This window comes from Monodon monoceros, unplaced genomic scaffold (genome assembly GCF_005190385.1).
Source record: "Monodon monoceros isolate NGI ecotype Baffin Bay Population unplaced genomic scaffold, NGI_Narwhal_1 Super_Scaffold_4, whole genome shotgun sequence".
NCBI classification, from domain to species: Eukaryota; Metazoa; Chordata; class Mammalia; order Artiodactyla; family Monodontidae; genus Monodon; species Monodon monoceros.
Window position 1 is genome coordinate 36968675 of NW_021703781.1, and position 19887 is coordinate 36988561.

Genomic DNA, 19887 nt, shown 5'->3' on the forward strand with positions numbered 1-19887 from the left:
ATGCCCCCCCTTTTTATTAGTAAAGTTTATTTTTTTTCAAGCCTTTGAAAAAACCTAACGATAAAACTTCTTCATATTCCAGTGTTTTCATTGATTTTTAGTTTTGGTGTAGACTGCTGAATTGCATGGCACTCCAACAAGTTTTGTTATGAGCATGCTCTGTAAGGAAAGCCATACACCTGGTCTGATCCTCTGGACACCATCAGGTTATTGATTGTATCCATTATGTCCTGATAAGTTACATTAAAGGCATGTGTGTGTCTACTTGGAATATTCTCAACTAACGTTTTGTTATGATGGCTGAACCTATGCCATAGAATCAGCTCTAAAAGATTATTGAGCTTTAACCCAAGTGCTATTTTGTCTATGTATTTATCAAATTTCTAGGTGCTAGGTTCTAGGAATACATAGATAAATTAGACAGAGCCCCTCCTTAGAGAAAATAACAATCTTCCATAATAGTGTAATTCCAGAATAAAAAGGAAGCAAGTGTGGCTGGAGCCCAGTGACTGTAGGGGAGATTGTTAACAGAGGATGGAGAGGAAGCTTAGTTAAGCTGGTCTGTATTTCTCATAGGGCGGCTAACTTTCTGAGTATCAGTGTTAATTAATCTGTGAAAAGAGAATTAGTAAAGTAGGCTATCTCCTGAGATTGTTAGATGCAAAGTAATAAAAAAAGATTTCAAAAATTGCAAGATTATACAAAGCCCACGATTTAGGATTGTTAAGAAGAGACTAAATATTGTCACGCAGGTATCTTATGCAGCATGTTTGTACATTTTTAGTAGTTCAGGTTGAAATGCCTGAACTACTAGGCTTTTTGGGGAAGCTGTGTGTAAAATAAAGGTCTTAATAAATATCTTATTTAAGATATATCTTAAATATCTCTTTACCAGTAGGTTTAAAATGTAACAAATATTCTCGTCAACTCTGTAGTCATTTTCTGGTTGTCTATACAGAATGTCCATGCTTGGTCCTGAGCATCTTTCCTATTGGAAGAGGCAGTTACAGGACTCTCATCTGTACTTTACTGGCGTATGCAGCCCCATCACTTTTTCATCATGCTGAATTCCGTGTCCTTTTGAATATACCTGTTGTTCTCATTCGGTACCTTTCTTGCTGGATCAGGTGCTTAGCTCTTCTCTGCAGTCAGTGTTGCAGCCCTAGACTGGGCAAGGAATAGAATTGGGAGGCTTCTTTTGTACCTGATGTGCCTGTACCACATTGGTATTGGATTGGTACCCGACTGATACTTTGGGGGTGAGGGGCATCATAAGCTTCTTTTTCTGAATCATAACCTTCAGTTCTTTTTCTTTTCTCTAGCTCTTCTTTTCTGGCCAAGTTTTCTTAGCTTCTCAGTTTCCCATAATCTGGTTTTTGTGGGTGGTTTTTTTTGTTTGTTTTTGTTGATTATTTTTTAGTAATAGTTCTTTATTTCTGTTCACTTCTTGGATTCCCTACTTTCCATCCATCTCTCCATCCCCTTAGTCCTTATGCCTCTTCCCCTGCCATTCTGCAGCCAAATTCCCCTTTAGATGTGCCTGTTGCCACTGCCAAATCAAACTGCTTCCCAGACCTCCCTATAATGCCATGTGTTACATGTTTTTCCATTTGTGGTAGAGCATGATGATGTTGAGTATGGCTAATGCTTAATAAAACTCTGAAATAAACTACCTGCTGATAATACATCTGGCAGTGATTTGACTTTGCATGTGTTTTCTTCAAACCCTGGCCAGTACTCATGTATTACAATTCTGGCTTAAATGACGGTGCCATTTGGTTTCATGGTAGTTTATTGGAAAGATACGCACAGTCATAGGTTTCTGGGTTTTAGTAATTGACCTAGAGGTAGCCAGTAGATTGCAAACTGCATTACAGTTAGTGAAACTAAAGAGCAATCAGGACTTTCCAGGGCAAGAGAAATTAGTGCCTTTAGTAAAGGCTCAAGAGGGGACTCTGAGGGGGATAAATGCTGATTAACAGTGGCCAGTGCATCAGTGTGTTATTTGGAGGGAGTACAATTCTTGAAGCTTCATTAATCTGTTAATTTAGGAATTTTGTCCTGAAACATTAAGTGACCTAGTTAATGACTTCTTTAGTAGCACTTCCCATGATTGTAATTTTACATTTATTGATATGATTCGATGTGTTGAACTCCGCTACTAAATCAACCCCCATATTTTTGCTAAATGTTGTATTCCTTGGGCTCAGCATGAGCCTGATATATAGGGACTAAGTGAATATTTGAATGAATGAATGAGAGATCACAAAAGTGAAAAGGACCAGGGCTGTTTATAACATGTTAAGAAATCTCAGCCCCTCGTCAGCGTTCTCTCTAATTCCCCACCTTCACCTCTTACCTCATCTCCCCAAATGAGGAGAAGATGCTTTGAGGGGAAATATCAAAGATATTTAACAGTTCTGGGAATGGCTACCTGATTTTAAAATGATCAAAACACCCATGAAGCTGTGAGTTGGGTGAAACTGGTAAGGGTGAAGGAAGTTAGCATTGATTTCCTGCTGTGTACTGAGTACTTGAGATGCATGGTCCTGGCCAGCCTCGAAAGATCCCATGGGTTTTATGTATTTGCTGGTTGGTTTCTTAGATGTCATGTTTGGCTTTCCACAGGCTGCTGATCTCTTGTGAGGTAGTTTTTAATGACAAGCAGTAGAAAAAGTAGGGTGTTAATGCTGTTGAGACCTCAGCATGAAGCTCAACCTTTTGGTTAAGTGGTCTCGCTATTTAAAGTCTGAAGTGACCTTGGTAGCTGCCTTGTCTTAAAGTCTCCATTTTAAGATTTATTTACTTTATTTCTTCCTGCCTTTGAAAATTGCTCCCCAAATTTCTGGGTTTTATAGAACAATTTTTTTTTAAGTATGGAAAAAGAAGCATCGTCTGAAATTTCAGATGCCAAAGGAGAGCCTCTTAACATTTTGACATGTATATTCCAAGTCCATTTTCCATGCAGACATTGGGCTTTAAGTGTTTTCCTTTCTCGTTATAAAAGTAATGAACACTCACTGTAGGAGAGATTGGCATATATAAAAAGTATTAAAGTGTGAAAAAATTAAAACTACAGAAATCAACTATAATTCCACCACCCCAAATTACCCAGCCACTGAACATTTTGGCATATTTCTTTCTAAGAGTATATATGTATGTATATAACTTTAACCTTTTCTATATATTGGCAGCCTGCATTTTTTTAATGTTAGTGTATTATTTTATAAGCATTTTAACACATCTGTAAGATTTTGTGAACTTAATTTTTATTGTTTTTATTTCATTATGTGCCTATCATTTAACAATCTCCCGACATCAATTTTTTTAAATAAAATATTTCATGTGTCTAGTAAAGAACAGATAATAACCACAAATGCTAATAATATACACTACCTTACATTAACAGATTTTAATATTTTGCCATATTTGCTTAAAAGGCACCAACTCCCATTTTTTCCCTTAACTCTAAATATTTTCGGTGTGGGCTCCTTTGTATCTCTGCCTTTTTACTCTTGTTACCTGGAGAGTATATCTGTGTGGATGTATATTGGTGCAGGTATACGTAATATGAGGTAGGGATTTCATTTGGTTCATTTCCATATGAGTAACTTTTATTGTGTAGTTCTTTTTTTAAAATAATTAATTAATTTATCTTTCGGCTGCATTGGGTCTTCGTTGCTGCACATGGGTTTTCTCTAGTTGCGGCGAGCAGGGGCTAGTCTTCGTTGCGGTGCACAGGCTTTTCATTGCGGTGGCTTCTCTTGTTGTGGAGCATGGGCTCTAGGCGCGCGGGCTTCAGTAGTCGTGGCTCGCGGGCTCTAGAGCGCAGGCTCAGTAGTTGTTCCGTGGCATGTGGGATCTTCCCGGACCAGGGCTCGAACCCGTGTCCCCTGCACTAGCAGGCGGATTCTTAACCACTTCCCCATCATGGAAGCCCTATTGTGTAGTTCTTTTCCTCACTGACTTATGTGTATGAATGCATATGGATAACTTTTATTGTGTAGTTCTTTTCCTCACTGACTTATGTGTATGAATGCATATGGATAACTTTTATTGTGTAGTTCTTTTCCTCAGTGACTTATGTGTATGAATGCATATGGATAACTTTTATTGTGTAGTTCTTTTCCTCAGTGACTTAGATGTATGAATGTGTGTTTTTGTGAATATAAAATCAAGCTTACATGTAATTGTGGGTCTGTCTCTTGCCTCTGTCTTTTATTATGTTTATCTGCCGTAGTCAGTATCACAATCTTAAATACCAGAGATTTCTAGTAAGTCCTAATAGGGCAAATCCCTGTGACTTCTTTTTATTCAGAATTATCATGGTTATCCTTGGCTTTTTTCTTTCCTCTGTGAATTTGAGGACTATCTTGCTAAATTACCCAGAAAATTCTATTAGCACTTTGATTGGAATTGCATAGAATTACAGATTTGGTGTTTGTGACTTTGCAGTATAAATCTGATGCCATGAGCATCTTATTGTTTGTATTTATTTTTCTTGCAACTAAATTTCAAGAAGTAGAATTCTTGGGTTAGAAGATACGAACGTTTAAAAATAACATTGTTGGGCTTCCCTGGTGGCGCAGTGGTTGAGAGTCCACCTGCCGATGCAGGGGACACGGGTTCGTGCCCTGGACCGGGAAGATCCCACATGCCGCGGAGCAGCTGGGCCCGTGAGCCACGGACGCTGAGCCTGCGCGTCCAGAGCCCGTGCTCCGCAACGGGAGAGGCCACAACAGTGAGAGGCCCGCATACCGCTAAATAAATAAATAAATAAATAAATAAAATAAAAATAACATTAATCAGATTGGCAGATATTTTTAAAAGGTAGGTAACATGGTTCCACTGCTGGCAAAGGTCTGGGAAGTGGGCACTTGAATATGTTGTGGGGACAGTGTGAGTTGCTCCACATTTGTGGCCAGAAATCTGGAGGTAGCTATTAAGCCTAAAAAACAGTTTTGTCCTGTGACTTGGCAATCCTATTTTTGGGAAGCCTATAGAAATAAAAGATCCAGGGCCTAAGAATTTAGTATATGTGCATATGTTTACAACAGTTTATTTACAACAGCAAAAACTGGAAATCTCCTTAATGTTCCCTAATAGAGAATTATTGAATTAATCATAGTCAAGTTCACACCATAGAATATTGTGCAGATATAAAAAGGATTGAATCAAATCTATTTGCATTGACCTAGAAAGTGGTTTATGTAAATATCAAGTGAAAAAGTGGGGCAGAGGAATGTGTATAGTATAAGTGCATTTTTATTTAAAAGCAGGGAAGAGTGGGAGAACTCTGAATATGTGCATATGTCTGTATATATTTGTGTATGTTTCTATGTGGGAAACATAGAGGAGCACACACCAAGCATAAATTGCTTATTCTGAGGGTTTGGTTGGAGGCAAGGATGGAACAATTTTTAAACACATCTCTTTCACTTATATCTTTATATTGACTTTTTAATTTTTAATTGACTTATAATTCACATACCATAAAGTTCACCCTTTTAAAAAGTGTACAAGTCAACAAGTGTTAGTGTATTCACAAAGTTTTGTAACCATCACCAATATCTAATTCCAGAACATTTTCATCATTGCACTATTTATAATGAGAATGTTTTACTTTGGAAGTTTAAACAACAATATATAGTTAAAAAAGGAAATTACAATGAGTTGCCAGAGTGATAGATCTATTTTGGAAAAGAGAGGCTGCCTGCTCCAGCTGTATGGGTCAGTCCCATGCCTGGCCTTCTGGCAAATCATTGGTGGGCTTGGCCTATCTATTTTCTTATAAATGGGATAATAAAAATTTAGCAGCCATTTTAAGCAACAGGATTAAAATAACTTACCTTTACCGTTTCCACTGTGCAAAATGTTAAAGCTCTTGTTACCTAGTAGGTAAGTTCTACCACTTGGTATTCTCATAGCCTCACATTTAAGTACCTGTATCATTGCTCTGTCAGCATTAAGTATTAGATTAAACAAGAAAGTGTGAACACCAGTTTATTATTGTTTTTGTGACTGTGGTCAACAATGAGATTGAAGGTTTTTTTCTCACGTTTCCTAGTCATTTGTGTCTTTTTTTTTAAACTTAATTTTGGCAGAGTTGACTACTGTTCTTTGCTTTTTACCCTTGACCAGCGGCCTCAGCCATTTGTTGAATAATCATTTCTTCCCCATCTTTGTCTTTTTTAAATTGTGTATTGAATTCTTACATTGTGATTGATTCCAAATGCTGTTTTGACCATTCCAAACTGAATTTGCTTCTGTATTTAGCGTGTATATGATGAAGAAGTGGAGGAGCCGGTGCTCAAGCCTGAGGCAGAAAAACCAGAACAGGTACTTGCATTAAATCACTCTTCTGTTGGGCTCCTTATGAGAAGAAAAGTGGTGGAGATTTGTGATGTGGCTGGTGGAGGGATTGTGGGCAGGGAGATGGACACGGGGGGAAATGGGAAAAGCTGCTCCTGACAGCCCAACAATTGAACTCTTTAGTTTGTTTGTGAAATTTAGTGTATTAAGAAATGTATAGATTAAGTTCCTGAATTCTGGCTTAAGAATAGAGCAGAGGTATGCAGAGATTTTCTGTAAAGGACCAGATAATAAATATTTTGTTTGCTGGCCGCATTGACCTACGTCTCTTCGCTTCTTTTTCTTCTCTTCCTCCTCCCCTTCCCCCTCCTCCGTTAAAAATGTAAAAACCTTTCTTACCGTGAGGGCTATAAAAAATGTAGGCCATGCTGGGCTGTAGTTTGTGAGTTCTTTGAAGATTGTGCTTCCCTATCCTTTCGTGGCTGCTTTGATTCTTATTCCTACCAGTTTAAAAATGAAAGTAAGATGAAAGCCATATTGCTTGTAACATATGAAGATGTTAGACTAAAAAAGGATATTAGAAACCAGCTACAGTTCTGCCTATTTCTAGCCTTAAAAAAATTTTTTTTTAAATCTTTATTTTTAATAGTACTCAGGGATTTGCTAACCATTTAAGTGCAATAGTATCTGCTAATACCAAGTCAGGGGGCAATTTTAAGGTGATAGCTATTTAGTGAATTATTTTTAAAACATCCATTATATATTTATTTCACAGGCATGTTTTCGCACACTTAGTACAACGTTAGCTATTTAACTCAGAATCAAGCATACCAGAGTGCAGAAAAGATGCAGCCAAAACAAAAAAGCTAAATCAGAAAGACTTCCACACTTGAGGTAGTATAAAATACTCTTCAGATTTTCCCCTTTGGCTGTCAAAACAACACTATGGTTTGGTTCTTTGTGTAATTATGTATCAACTTCTAGAATATTTGTGAGGAAGGGAAATGACACTAAAGATATTTTGCAATATTTCTTACAACTGATGACACAGTTGAGTGTATGAGAGCTGCTGTTATAGGAAGTGGAGACCTGTGGAATATTTTCAGCAGGTTGGTGATGTGTACAGAGTTTTGTCGGGGTTGGGGGCATTGTTCTAGGGTGATGTACAGGATAGATTAGAGATGAAACTGACCCTCTCTTGGTTTGAAACAAGTTTATAGAATAATCGTAATTGTCCAGTTATTTTTTTTTTAGCTGTAATTGAAAAATGACATCTCTGGCTGGGGTATTTTCTTCTAAGTCTTAACTCCTAAAATTGTCCAAAGGATCATTAAGCAAGGTCAGTGGGATACAGCCATGGCAAAGCTAAAAGTCTAGGCCCTTCGTTCCTCCAGTAGCAGGGAGGTGAAGTGCCCCTGGATGTCTTGTGATGTGCCATTCATTATTAAGATTCTTTTACATAGCCTATAAAAGCTGAACCATCACACCATAGTTGTGCTTTTGTTTTTGTAGATGATGAACCTGGAGCTCCAGGACCTTACGTAGTTCGATGTGTGTTCAACACATAGACAAACTTGGGTTTTACCACCCCAAAGTCTGTGTTGAGGCATTCAGCAGAATCTGACTTTTAACGTTTTTAATTGTTTAACATTTTAAATTGTTAAGAATTTAACATTTTTAATTAAAATTTGGGGGGTTTTTTGGAGCATGAGTCTAGGCTTTAGCAAACATTCCCAGTGTTTTATTAGGGTGGTATCAATATACTGGAGATCTTACTGAACAGTATTTTTTCCTAGGAGAAGACCCGGGAACAGAAAGAAGTAGATCTGATTCCTAAAGTCCAGGAGGCTGTGAACTACGGTTTACAAGTGTTGGACAGTGCATTTGAGCAGCTAGATATAAAAGCAGGAAACTCAGACTCTGAAGAAGATGATGCTAATGAGCGGGTGGAATTGATCCTTGAGCCAAAGGTAAAGACATTCAGTTGAAATATTTATTGTCGCACCTGTTGGGTTTGGGGTACTTTACTTGGGCACAGAATTGGTAAGACATGGACTTCACTTCTAGGAAGTGAGGCTGTCACTTAGCAGTCTCAGACTGACTCCATCAATCAGAAAGAGTTGCTGTACACAAGCATCGATTGAGCACTTACTAGGTACTAGCATGCCAAGTTGGGGGAGTACAAAGACGCAGGACATGGTTCCTACCCTCAGGATGCTTATTACAGCAGTACCAGATGGTGGGAGAGAGGAGGCTTTACAAGAGTCACCACCATAAGTGCTCTGACTTCTAGCCGGGGAAATGAGGATGAAGATGAGATTTGAACTGGGTTTTGAAGGATGAGGAGGCTCATGAGAGGTAGGGATTGTTGGGAACCTGACATTCTGCAGCTTGCACCAAGAGGGAACCTCCAAAGTGTGGAAAGACATGTGGGTTGTTCCCAGGTTTTGGCCAATATGAATAAAGCTGCTGTGAGTGTTCACGAAGGAACTATTAGCAGATGTTTATCGCTTTACTGTTACTTTCTCTCAGGCTCAGTAGTAAACACAGGAGGTTGCCTTACTGATTTTGAGAGTCCTTGTGACACATAAGTGCCTTGTGAATTGAAACATGCTGCAAAATCAGTCTCTTCTAGTCCTTCATTTCACTGCACATTTTTCTTCTGATTTGAGCTCATAGTGCCAAATTGGGGCTGATCCTTTAACCGTGATATGCTCGCCGGCTTGCTTTTTCACTATAGGGATTAAGAAGTCAGCAGCAGACCCTGGGAAATGTATTGCCTGGGCCACACTTGCTACTTCCAAGTCACACACCACTTTCTCTGTTACAGGAGGACTTTGGAAACAAGCCTCCTAAGTCAGTGAATTAGCTCAATTAGCACTTCCATTTCTTTGCACTAAATTGGTTGCTGTTGTATCTTTTACACTAACCTTCCCAAGCTTTCTGTCATTGGTGAAGCATCAGAATTGTTCTTGCCTGCACCCAGGTTCTTTTCTATAGGGAGGAGATATTAAGGCCAAAGGGCCATGCCTCACTGTGAAGATGGGAGGTCGCCCCAGGGTGGAGAGATTTCTTTTCTTTTCTTTTCTTTTTTCCCAAGTCTTTTACCTCCTTAGGTATGTTTATTCCTACATATTTTATTCTTTTTGTTGCCATGGTGAATGGGATTGTTTCCTTAATTTCTCTTTCTGATCTTTCGTTGTTAGTGTATAGGAATGCAACAGATTTCTGTGCATTAATTTTTGTATCCTGTAACTTTACCAAATTCATTGATTAGCACTAGTAGTTTTCTGGTGGCATCTTTAGGATTATCTATGTATGGTATCATGTCATCTGCAAACAGTGACAGTTTTACTTCTTCCTTTTTTTAAAAAATTAATTAATTTTATTTATTTATTTTTGGCTGTGTTGGGTCATTGTTGCTGCGCACGGGCTTTCTCTAATTGTGGCGAGCGGGGGCTACTCTTCGTTGCGGTGCGCAGGCTTTCCATTGTGGTGGCTTCTCTTGCTGTGGAGCACGGGCTCTAGGCATGCGGGCTTCAGTAGTTATGGCATGCAGGCTCAGTAGTTGTGGTTCGCGGGCTCTAGAGCACAGGCCCAGTAGTTGTGGCACATGGGCTTAGTTGCTTCACGGCACGTGGGATCTTCCCAGACCAGGGCTCAAACCTGTGTCCCCTGCATTGACAGGCGGATTCTCAACCACTGTGCCACCAGGAAAGCCCTTTACTTCTTCTTTTGGAGTGCTTTCTTAACTCTAAATTTTTGATGTGTGTGATGGCCTGCAGTGGAAGGATCTCCAACATGTACTATTCTGTAGACAGTATCCTTCATTTTGTTTTGTTGTTTTATCATCTGGTCTTATTTTACCAATTTCACTTCTCTAAATTCTACAGTGTGAACCTCTGGGGCATATTATTATTCTCTTCTTTGGGTTATTTTTTTCTGCTGGGTAGGTTCTCACCAGTCTGTTGGAGACATTCCTTTAGTTAATTATGTTGACTGTGAATATTTGCCTAGTTGCCACTCTGTTTCTTTTCATCTAGCCCATGCTTTATGTTCTGTGTTCCTGCGTCTCTGCCCTGATGAAGTGTGAAGGAGTCCTCCTCCATTCCCTTCCTTTGTGCCTTATTTGTGTCCTGTTTGTACACATGTCCCCCTACCCACCTGCCTTCTCAAGTCATAAAACCATTTGGGTTATTTCCTCAGTGTGCTTCTCCAAATTTAGGACTTGGTTCTTGAGATTGATTGATTGGTTGATTTTTGCTCACCGGAGTTGAATTTTAGGGGAGGAAGATAGGTTACCATCATCAAAGGTTGCCAGAATTTCTGGTTTCTTTCCTTGGTCCTCCTCCTTTTGGACATATTACTATGAAGTTGTGCCCCTTTCCTTGTTTGGTTACTGCTAGTAAACTTTTTGCAAGCCTTTGCCATTTTTGTTAATAAGGCACTTGAGAAGGGAGATTCTATGTGATTCAGCTTTACTTTTCCATCTTTACCTAGGATTCAACTTTTTTTTTAATCAGTGATTTAAAAAAAAACCCTGCTGTGTTTCTTATTCTCCAATTTCATTATGTAACTTTTGGGCGGTAGTCAGATGGAACAAGATGTCAAATGGAATACCTAATTTTATTTTCAACCTAAATATTTAATGGCTTATTCCCTTTCATTGTTTACAGGATCTATACATTGACCGTCCTTTACCTTATTTAATTGGGTCAAAGCTGTTCATGGAGCAGGAAGATGTAGGTCTTGGAGAGCTATCTAGTGAAGGTACTCTTTTGCACCAAATAGTTTTGTTGCTTTTAACATTTATATCTGAACTTTTTATTTAAAAATAATTTCAAACTGTACATTAAAGTTGTAAGACTAGTAGAGAGAGCTCCCACATACTGTTTACCCAGGTTTACCACTTGTGAACATTTCACCACATTTGTTTTATCCTTCTCTCTGTATATACATAATATTTTTTTCTGAACCTGTTTGGGAGACATCATGCAGACGTCCTGCCCTCTTACTTCTCCGTACGGTTGGCAGTCTGTGTCCATGGGTTTTTGCGTCTATGTATTCAACCAGCCTGGATTGAAAATATTTGGGAATAAAAAATTCCAGAAAGTTCCAAAAGCAAAATTTAAATTTGCCACACACAGACAACTATTTACAGAATGTTTATTTACATTGTATTTACAACTATTTATGTATCATTTACATAGTATGAGGTATTATAAGTAATCTGGAGGTGATTTAAGGCTGTATACAGGAGAAGAATGTGGGAAGGTATGCGTGTAGGTTATATGCAGACTATGCCATCTTGGTATCTGTGTGTGTGTGTGTGTGTGTGTGCGTGTGCGTGTGTGTGTGTGTGTGTATGTGTTGGGGAAAGGGGGTCCTGGAACCAATCCCTCGAGGGACAACTGTATTTCTGTGTGTGTTTTCTAAGAATAAGAACTTTCTCTTATAGCTGCATATTCTGCATATTCATTCGCACATCTGTCATCTTGGTTGGACATGTCTGTTGGGCTTTGATGTGAGGCTTTTAATATGTCTATCTTGTTTATTAATAGAAAAATTATCAAAGTGGTTGAATTCTGTGAGACTTGGCTAATATGTACAAATCAAGCATACTTGACTTTTCAACCTCTTCTTTAGATGTAATTTTTATATGAAATAAAGTCACCAATTGACTGTTCTCCGACAACAGCAGCAAAAAGTATAATTATCAAAGTTAGGAAATTTTAACTGGATGTAGTATTAGCTAATCCTCAGTCATATTCAAATTTTGCCAGTTGTCCCAATAATGTTCTTTATAGTCTCTCTTTTTCTCTGTTTCAGAATCCAGTCCACTCACTGCATTTAGTTGTCAAATCTCTCTAGTCTTCTTTCAATCTGATACCATTTCTCAGCCTTTTTTTGCTTTTTACAACCTCAACATCTTCGAGGAGTGCAAACCAGTTTTTTTCTTTGTAACTAATATACATTTTTTGTAACTCATAAGTATCTTGTGGGGTGATACTTTGAGGCTATGTAAATGTTCCATTCCTCACTATAGTGAAGATACTTTTAATTCCAGTTAATGGGTATAGATGGTTTTATCAAAATCTTTAGATGCTGATGTATGGTGGTTTGTGATCTTGGAAGGGAACTAAGGATCTTTTCTTATGAATATTGGCGATAACCTTTATCTTTCTTCTCACCAGAAGGTTCAGTAGGCAGCGATCGTGGTAGTATTGCAGACAGTGAAGAAGAGAATGAAGAAGAGGTAAGGGCTTTCTGGTGTGTCCAGGTCATGGTGGGCAGGAAACTTAGGGTGTGTTTAGTGGGCTAAATAAATAACGTATTTGTGAATTAGCAATTTGTTTACATAAATCTTTTAATAGTGACAGAAGCCATATTCTGAAGCTTTTCCCCTTGGGGTGGGAGTTCCTTTTTGTCGTGTATACAAAAACCAAGGAAAACTGCTTTAATCTCTTTTACCATTACCCTCTCACCTCCCCACCAAATTCTCTTCTTGCCAATATATTTTGAGGGTGGCAGCTTAGATGTTTCGGTGGAATCTCTGCTTGAGATACAGTCTTTGAGTAAGTTCTATCTTTGAGTAATTCTAGGGAAAAAGTCCACATTTAAAACTTTCTTTTACTATAAAGACTTTCTAGACCAGAAGGATCCTGAAAGCATCCACTTACATGTTAGCTTTGCTGCTGCCTGTGGCATCTTCATACCCACAGAGCATGATCTGACTCCCTGCTCTACGGTCTCAGGGTCTGTGGGCCTTGGCCACTGTTGTATCTGGGGTTGTTCCTTTAAATGGAATACTCGTTATTGCAAAAGTCAGAAACCCTTTGAAGGTTAGTCCCTGAGTGTTGATTTATAAACGGAGACAGCTTTGTATGTGTGCTCCCCTTTTCTCCTCTGTTTCCAGTCTCCATTTCCTGTCCTCCTCCCTCCAGCCCTCCCAACAAAAAAAAACCTAATAGTAGGAAATAAACTTTTCTAAAATAACCTTGCTGTATAACTGATTGTCTTTAGCTAAATCCTTTGCTTTTAGCCATTGAAGCAACTCTTTACCTCATTGCTTATATTAAGTACTCATGTTCCCTTCTTGGGCCTGATGAATTAATTGTCCTACTTAGAGGGAAAATAGAAAACGTAGTCCAAAATGTAAAATAATGCAAACCAACTTTTGATAATTTAGTTAATTAAATGTGCAACTCTTACTTTAAATCCAAAGGTTAGAGATGATAGGGCAGATCAATATGAACAAATAGGTTTAAATGAATCACAAAAATGACATGTTAACTGGAATAGTCCTTGGCGACATTGCCAACTCTCCACCTTATCTGCACCTTGATACGTCAGGTGACTAGTAGTCGGTACAGAGAGACCCAGGGTTGGCTACCCCAGAGACTTAGACCCGAGATCATTTCTGTGCTTCCAAGTAAAGCCTGTGTTAACAAAAAAGCCTCTTTTTTTTTCTCCTATAGGAGTCAGATGAAGATTTTGCCAATCATAGTGACAATGATCAAAACCGGGTAAGATGCATATGTTGAAGTGACTTAAATTTTAACTGAAGCATAGCATTTATGCTAAATCTATGCTAAAATTACTTTTGAATGACTTAGGGGAAAGTGAGGATTTATTCATGTTTACAACTATTCATGTTTCCTTCAAATGTTTCATGTTTTTAGGCTAACTACCCTCTTGTATATTTTTTCTCATTTGCTTTATATTTTATCTTCATTTTTCTTAGACAACAAAGAAGTAAAAAACGAAATTGAGAAACGGAGCCTATAAAACAAGGCCTGATTACCCAAACTGAATTTTTCACGTGAACACACCTTTCCTGTTTTAAAATTTGAGACAATATAGCAGTAAGGCTAAGGAACACTCCAAAAATGGAAATCTTATTATCCTACTGTCTTAGCACTGTTGTCTTAATTTTTGTATATCCTTCTAAGGACATGTCCTTTTCATAACATGCATAGTTTATTTTCTGTTATTTTATATTAACATGTCACAGGTGTTTCCTTGACATTTTAAATAGTCTTTGTAATTTGCTTTGTAAACTTCTATATTTTTTTAACATACATATGTAATACTGTTGTAGTCTTTAAACGTGTATGGGAAATAGTTTATTTGTAAATTTTAATTTTTGACATAATGCTGCATTCAGTGTTTTCATACATAAAAATCCTTTCCTTCTGTGAACTCTTTCCTTAGGAATTAGGTGGTGTAGAGTTACTTGATACTACTGTCTAATGGACATTCAGATTAACAGATCATGCATAATGATTTTCCCAGGATCTCATCAGCACTGGGATTATGATTTTTGCTACCATAGTATATGTACGGTGGTATATTGAGATGATCCCAATTTGCATTTCACTTTCCTAATTCGGAAATATTTTTTCACAAAAATTTCCAATTATCAAGTGAAAGATTTAGCACTTTTTGGTTGTTACTTGTATTTTTTTCAGTTGTGTTCACAAATGTGGCTCATCTTTATAATTTTAATAATCCTTCTGTACAGTGTATTTATTTCTATGGAATTTACTATTAGATCTGTAAATTCGGACAGTTTTCAAAAAACTAATTAATTTTGGTTGCACCGGGTCTTAGTTGCAGCACACAGGATCTTCGTTGCAGCATGTTTAGTTGCAGCATGCGAGCTTCTTAGTTGCAGCATGCATGTGGGATCTAGTTCCCTGATTAGGGATTGAACCTGGGTCCCCTGCATTGGGAGCACGGAGTCTTACCCACTGGACCACCAGGGAAGTCCCTGGACAGTTTTTCAAATAATACAGTATGGTGATGAAAAGCATTGGTGGAACCATTTGTTTGTATTGTTAAAGATAGATTTGTTGTGTGTGCCACTGCTAACCTCGGAGTTCTAAGGATTAAATTAGTGCTTTTAGCGTAGTGCCTGGCACAGTTTATTGATTTCCATGTTAAAAAAATTTTTTTTTAATTATACAATTTTTACGTACCAGTGGCTGCCTTTGTAAAAAGTTAGAACTTAACACATAAGACTAAGTTTGAGTCATCTAATCCTCATCTCCTCACAGTCTCCAGAAATAACTGGTGTTATCATCTGGGAGTGCATATTCCGAGTGCTGTTCTTTGCGTTCACAAATATGTCTGTGTTCATAGAAGTGGTGTTGTATATGTGTCAGGGTGTGGTCAGGATATCATTCGGGGTTTATCATTCACTGTTTTGTCACTTGATTGGTCTTGGATGTCTCTCCAATTGTTACAGCTTATTCCTTTTGACTGTTAGTATTTTTATTAAGATAAGTCTATACTTATTTAGTTTATTCATTTCTCTAGTGGTGGACATTTTTATTATTTCAATCTTTTGCTATTGCACTGAAAATAAATCTCGTGTGTTATTTGTTCTAGCACATTTACTGCTTCATAACTTTTGGTGCATTATTTGTTGTTCCCAATTTGAAGGAGAAGTCTGAAGGCTAAGTGGCAGTATCCCTTTTTCAGCTTGAGGGCCGCATCTAATAGTTTTAATCTGGTGGTTTATACTCTTAGCACACTGCACAAATGAGTGATGAAGAAGACGATGATGATGGTTGTGACATTTTCGCTGACTCTGAGAAGGAGGAGGAAGATACTGAGGACATTGAAGAAAATTCCAGACCTGTAAGAAAGACTATAGTTGTTATCGCTTGGCAAGGTTTTAGAAATGGTACCTAGTACTCATTCCTTTTATTGTCATTTATATTTGTAACCGTCTCATTTTGCATCCTATTTGTAATTTCATTTACACTTTTGCAAATAATGGTTGAGCATCCCAAGTTGCCTTACAAGTACCACTTTCTTCTCCAAATGTTAAGATTTTACAAGTTAGATCATTCAAAATATATTCAGTTTCAGAGTTTTAAGATCCTAATACTCCCCCCCACCACCCAAGCACTTCATGGTAGTCTTCTTATCTAGATCTAGATAAGAAAACCACCATGTATTAAAGTGAAGTATAAAAACATAAGGAAATAAAGAGATCTCCCTTTGAAGGAACACCGAGTCTTCTTTCTCAGGTGATCTGTATAGGGTGCATGTATTTACATTTATTTAGTTAAACCTTAATTTCTCACCAGTTCAATTTCTTTGCCATTGTTTACATAGTTTTGTTAGGTGTCCAAAAGTAAACTGTACTAGTTTGTTACAAAAAATGTTACAAAAAAGTGATTCTTTTGGTCTGCTCTGCCTGTAGAAAAAAAGTAGACCTACGTCATTTGCCGATGAGCTGGCAGCTCGGATCAAAGGGGATGCTGCAAGCCGGGTGGAAGAGGAGCAAACAAGTATGTCACTGCCACCGAGATGAGCTAAAGGGGCAGTGGGGAAGTGTAGGACCCTCTGCTGGGCTTCACTGAGTGTAGATTTCCTTGTTTAATTACTAAGGCACAAGAGGTTTAAATTGTAGTTCTTATCTTTTTTGGCTTATAGACTCTTTGATAACTGAACACTGTGGACCCCCACCCCCAGCCCATCTCCCAAAAAATGCACATATGCACATCTATATATGCAGTTTCATGGGATTAATGGGTACCACAGAGAACCATGGGCCCCAGATGAAGAATCCTTGGCTTAATATTTACTTCTATATTATATTTTAACTAGGTAAAAATGTACCATACACTATATTCTAGTGATTTAACAGTGGAAAGATGTCAGAAGTCTTTCAGCAAGTGCAGTCCTGTCATGCACGTGACCCTGGTATGGTAGCTGAAGCTTTCTGCCTTAAAAAGAGGCACTTTTTAAGTGTCTGCTCTGGGTAAGGCACTGAGAGGGGTGCTCAGGTGGAGCTGAGATACAAAGTTGAACGTCTTGCTCTTAGCTTAGGAGTTGTGAGGATGGCAGATGTGTGTGAAGAGTCAGTAAGTAAATACTAAGGGTGGACTGAGTATTGTTCAAACTGTGAAATATTCTTCAAGCCTTATCCCCAGGGGAAGCAAAACCTCGGAAGACATTGAAAGAGAAGAAGGAAAGGAAAACTCCCTCAGATGGTAAGCCTTTTCCCTCACTTCTCTTGTTTTAGGAGGCTCTTGACTCGGGAATGGGAATATTGCTTATGTGATCTGTAAAAGTGCCTTTTTAAGTGCTGACAGATGAGGTCTGTCTCTGTACACTTTTTGAAAGCATTTAAGAGCATGCTTTTGGGGTGTGGGGAGAAGTGAGTGTGGAGTTAAAATGCTTTAAAGATTTGAATTACTAGATTTTATAGGGATCTATTAGCTGTCTTTCTAGACTTCTGTAGACTTTTAGAAACAAGGGAGCTCTAGCATTTGTTTTCAATAGGGAATATTATATCAGACCCTTTAACATTCGGTGGTAATGTCTATTATGTTTCCACCTGGGACTGTGTCAATCCGCAGTTCTCTCTTCAGTCTACCTTTCTGTCCCTCAGATTCTGGTGGAATAGGTCTTGGATGGCAATCGGAGCATAGACTTGCTTCAGAAGAAATTCAGATGAAAGTAATTGACTGCAGAGTTTCCCTTGCCCCAGACAGTTACAGACTTGAGAGTGGGAAACCAAAGAGCATTTTAAGGGATTCAGTGAACTGTTTAATGAGTTTTTGTCTGAACGTCCTGAGACTGCCAGCCTTCAAGTAGTCCTTGTTACATATGGTTAGATAAACTCTATGCCAGTTTTGGAGGTGTTATAAAGGTTAATCCCCAGAACTGGGGTTCTAAACCCATCTTTAATTCTCCCTGCAAAACATTTCTTTCTGTTTGCTAGATGAAGAAGATAACTTATTCGCGCCCCCCAAGCTGACAGATGAAGACTTCTCACCATTTGGCGCTAGAGGTGGCCTGTTCAGCGGAGGGAAGGGACTTTTTGATGATGAGGATGAGGAGGTAAGTCGGCAGGAATAGCGAAGCTCTCTGTAGCTGTGTCACGTGTCCCCAAGGAAGAACTACAGTTAGTTCCTTTAGTAAGGAAAGGATGGCTTCTTAGTTGGAAGTTGCTTCTACTCTCATATTTTAGGAGATTTTGAACTAAGAATCACAAAATGAGGAAATACTGTATCCTGATGCCCTTTGTTAAATAGGGAGAGGATGTGAGTGTTAATAGTGGAAAATTTACTTGGTTAAGTGATTGTTTCTTACCTTGTCTTTTGTCTTTTTCCACGTTTGTATTTAATTCCTGGGCAGACCGAAATTATTTCAGGGTCTGATTTTGTCATAGTCTTCACTATGGAACTGATTTTCTGACAGAACAGTAAATATGTAGCTTTAAACTTTACAAGGCACTTTTCTTTAGACATCTTTACTGCAGCTCCATTTTCCTCTGCTATTCTGAACTGTGTTGTCTACTTTATTACAAGCAGAGTGACCTCTTCATGGATGCCCCTCAGGATCGGGGAGCTCGAGCCTCTGTTAATGAAGGTGAGCATGGATTGATGCTGCCTGTGCTTCTTCATGCACAGATTTCCAGAACTGGTTACTCCCCATCAGGAGATGGAATCCCTGAAGTTGTTCCCAAACCTTGTTTCTATGTTAGGCAGGAAGCTGTTGTGTTCACCTTGATCTACTTATAAGCTGTTGCTTTACACTAATTCATGTCTTGGAAAAAACAAAAAGTACGATCTGTAAACCCACATCACAATTTTGTCTCTTTCTTAGAGAATTCAAAGTGAACCAGAGAAAGCACTCCAGCAGTGTTGAGGATATTTTAATTTAATCAAGTTTAGTTCAAAGAAACATTTCTGAAATTCTGCACATAAGTTGGAGATCAGTAATTCCTCAGCCCAGTGTGCATTAGAATAATTTGTGGAATTTTTAAAAAGCATCCATAAGCTATTTAAAAACTTAAAAATTTTATTCCATTAGGTCTGTGATAGTTCTTGGGAATTGGGAATGAGTTATTTTAAGCGACTTGGTCTCCCCAGGCCACAAGTTGTCAGATTTTAGACTTATTATGATGCTGGCTGACCTGATTGTCTTGAGGTTCCTGCTCTCCACTTTTTGGCATCTGTGACTTGCCTAGTTTCTTCTTTCCCGTTTTTGTCTTCATTTCTGTCACTGACATCTCCGATATTTTGCTGTTCTTTTTTTTTTTTTTTTTAATAGTTTTTATTTATTTATTTATTTATGGCTGTGTTGGGTCTTCGTTGCTGTGCGCGGGCTTTCTCTAGTTGCGGCTAGCGGGGGCTACTCTTCGTTGTGGTGCACAGGCTTCTCATTTCAATGACTTCTCTTGTTGCGGAGCACAGGCTGTAGGCACGTGGGCTTCAGTAGTGGTGGCTCACAGGCTCTAGAGCACAGGCTCAGTAGTTGTGGCACACGGGCTTAGTTGCTCCACGGCATATGGGATCTTCCAGGACCAGGGCTCAAACCCGTGTCCCCTGCGTTGGCAGGCAGAGTCTTAACCACTGTGCCACCAGGGAAGCCCATTGCTGTTCTTTTTTACTTGCTTATTCTCATCAAACTGGACTGGATGGAGTCAGAACTGTTGAGCCCTGCTTGCTCTGTCCCTTGCCTCCCCCATTTGTGCTCTACCTCTTCCTTGGCCTCCCCAGCCAACCCCCGTGTTATAGCCTGCCCAGAGTCAGTGATCTTCCGTGGGAG

The 19887-nt window shown here is 38.7% G+C and overlaps 1 protein-coding gene across 11 annotated transcripts in view; it reads left to right on the forward strand.

Moving 5' to 3' along the window:
- LOC114908521 (WASH complex subunit 2C-like) overlaps positions 1–19887 on the forward strand; it is a 56600-nt gene that overhangs the window by 1381 nt on the left and 35332 nt on the right. For 5 of the 11 annotated variants that reach the window (XM_029244778.1, XM_029244783.1, XM_029244782.1 and 2 more), the window contains exons 4-13: positions 6277–6339; positions 8109–8282; positions 10989–11082; positions 12507–12568; positions 13791–13838; positions 15847–15957; positions 16529–16616; positions 17250–17321; positions 18056–18174; positions 18645–18705. In XM_029244778.1, coding sequence (XP_029100611.1) covers positions 6277–6339; positions 8109–8282; positions 10989–11082; positions 12507–12568; positions 13791–13838; positions 15847–15957; positions 16529–16616; positions 17250–17321; positions 18056–18174; positions 18645–18705 — 892 coding nt within the window. The remainder of the gene's footprint in view (positions 1–6276; positions 6340–8108; positions 8283–10988; positions 11083–12506; positions 12569–13790; positions 13839–15846; positions 15958–16528; positions 16617–17249; positions 17322–18055; positions 18175–18644; positions 18706–19887) is intronic. The other 6 variants (XM_029244779.1, XM_029244784.1, XM_029244788.1 and 3 more) reach the window with 3 other exon arrangements.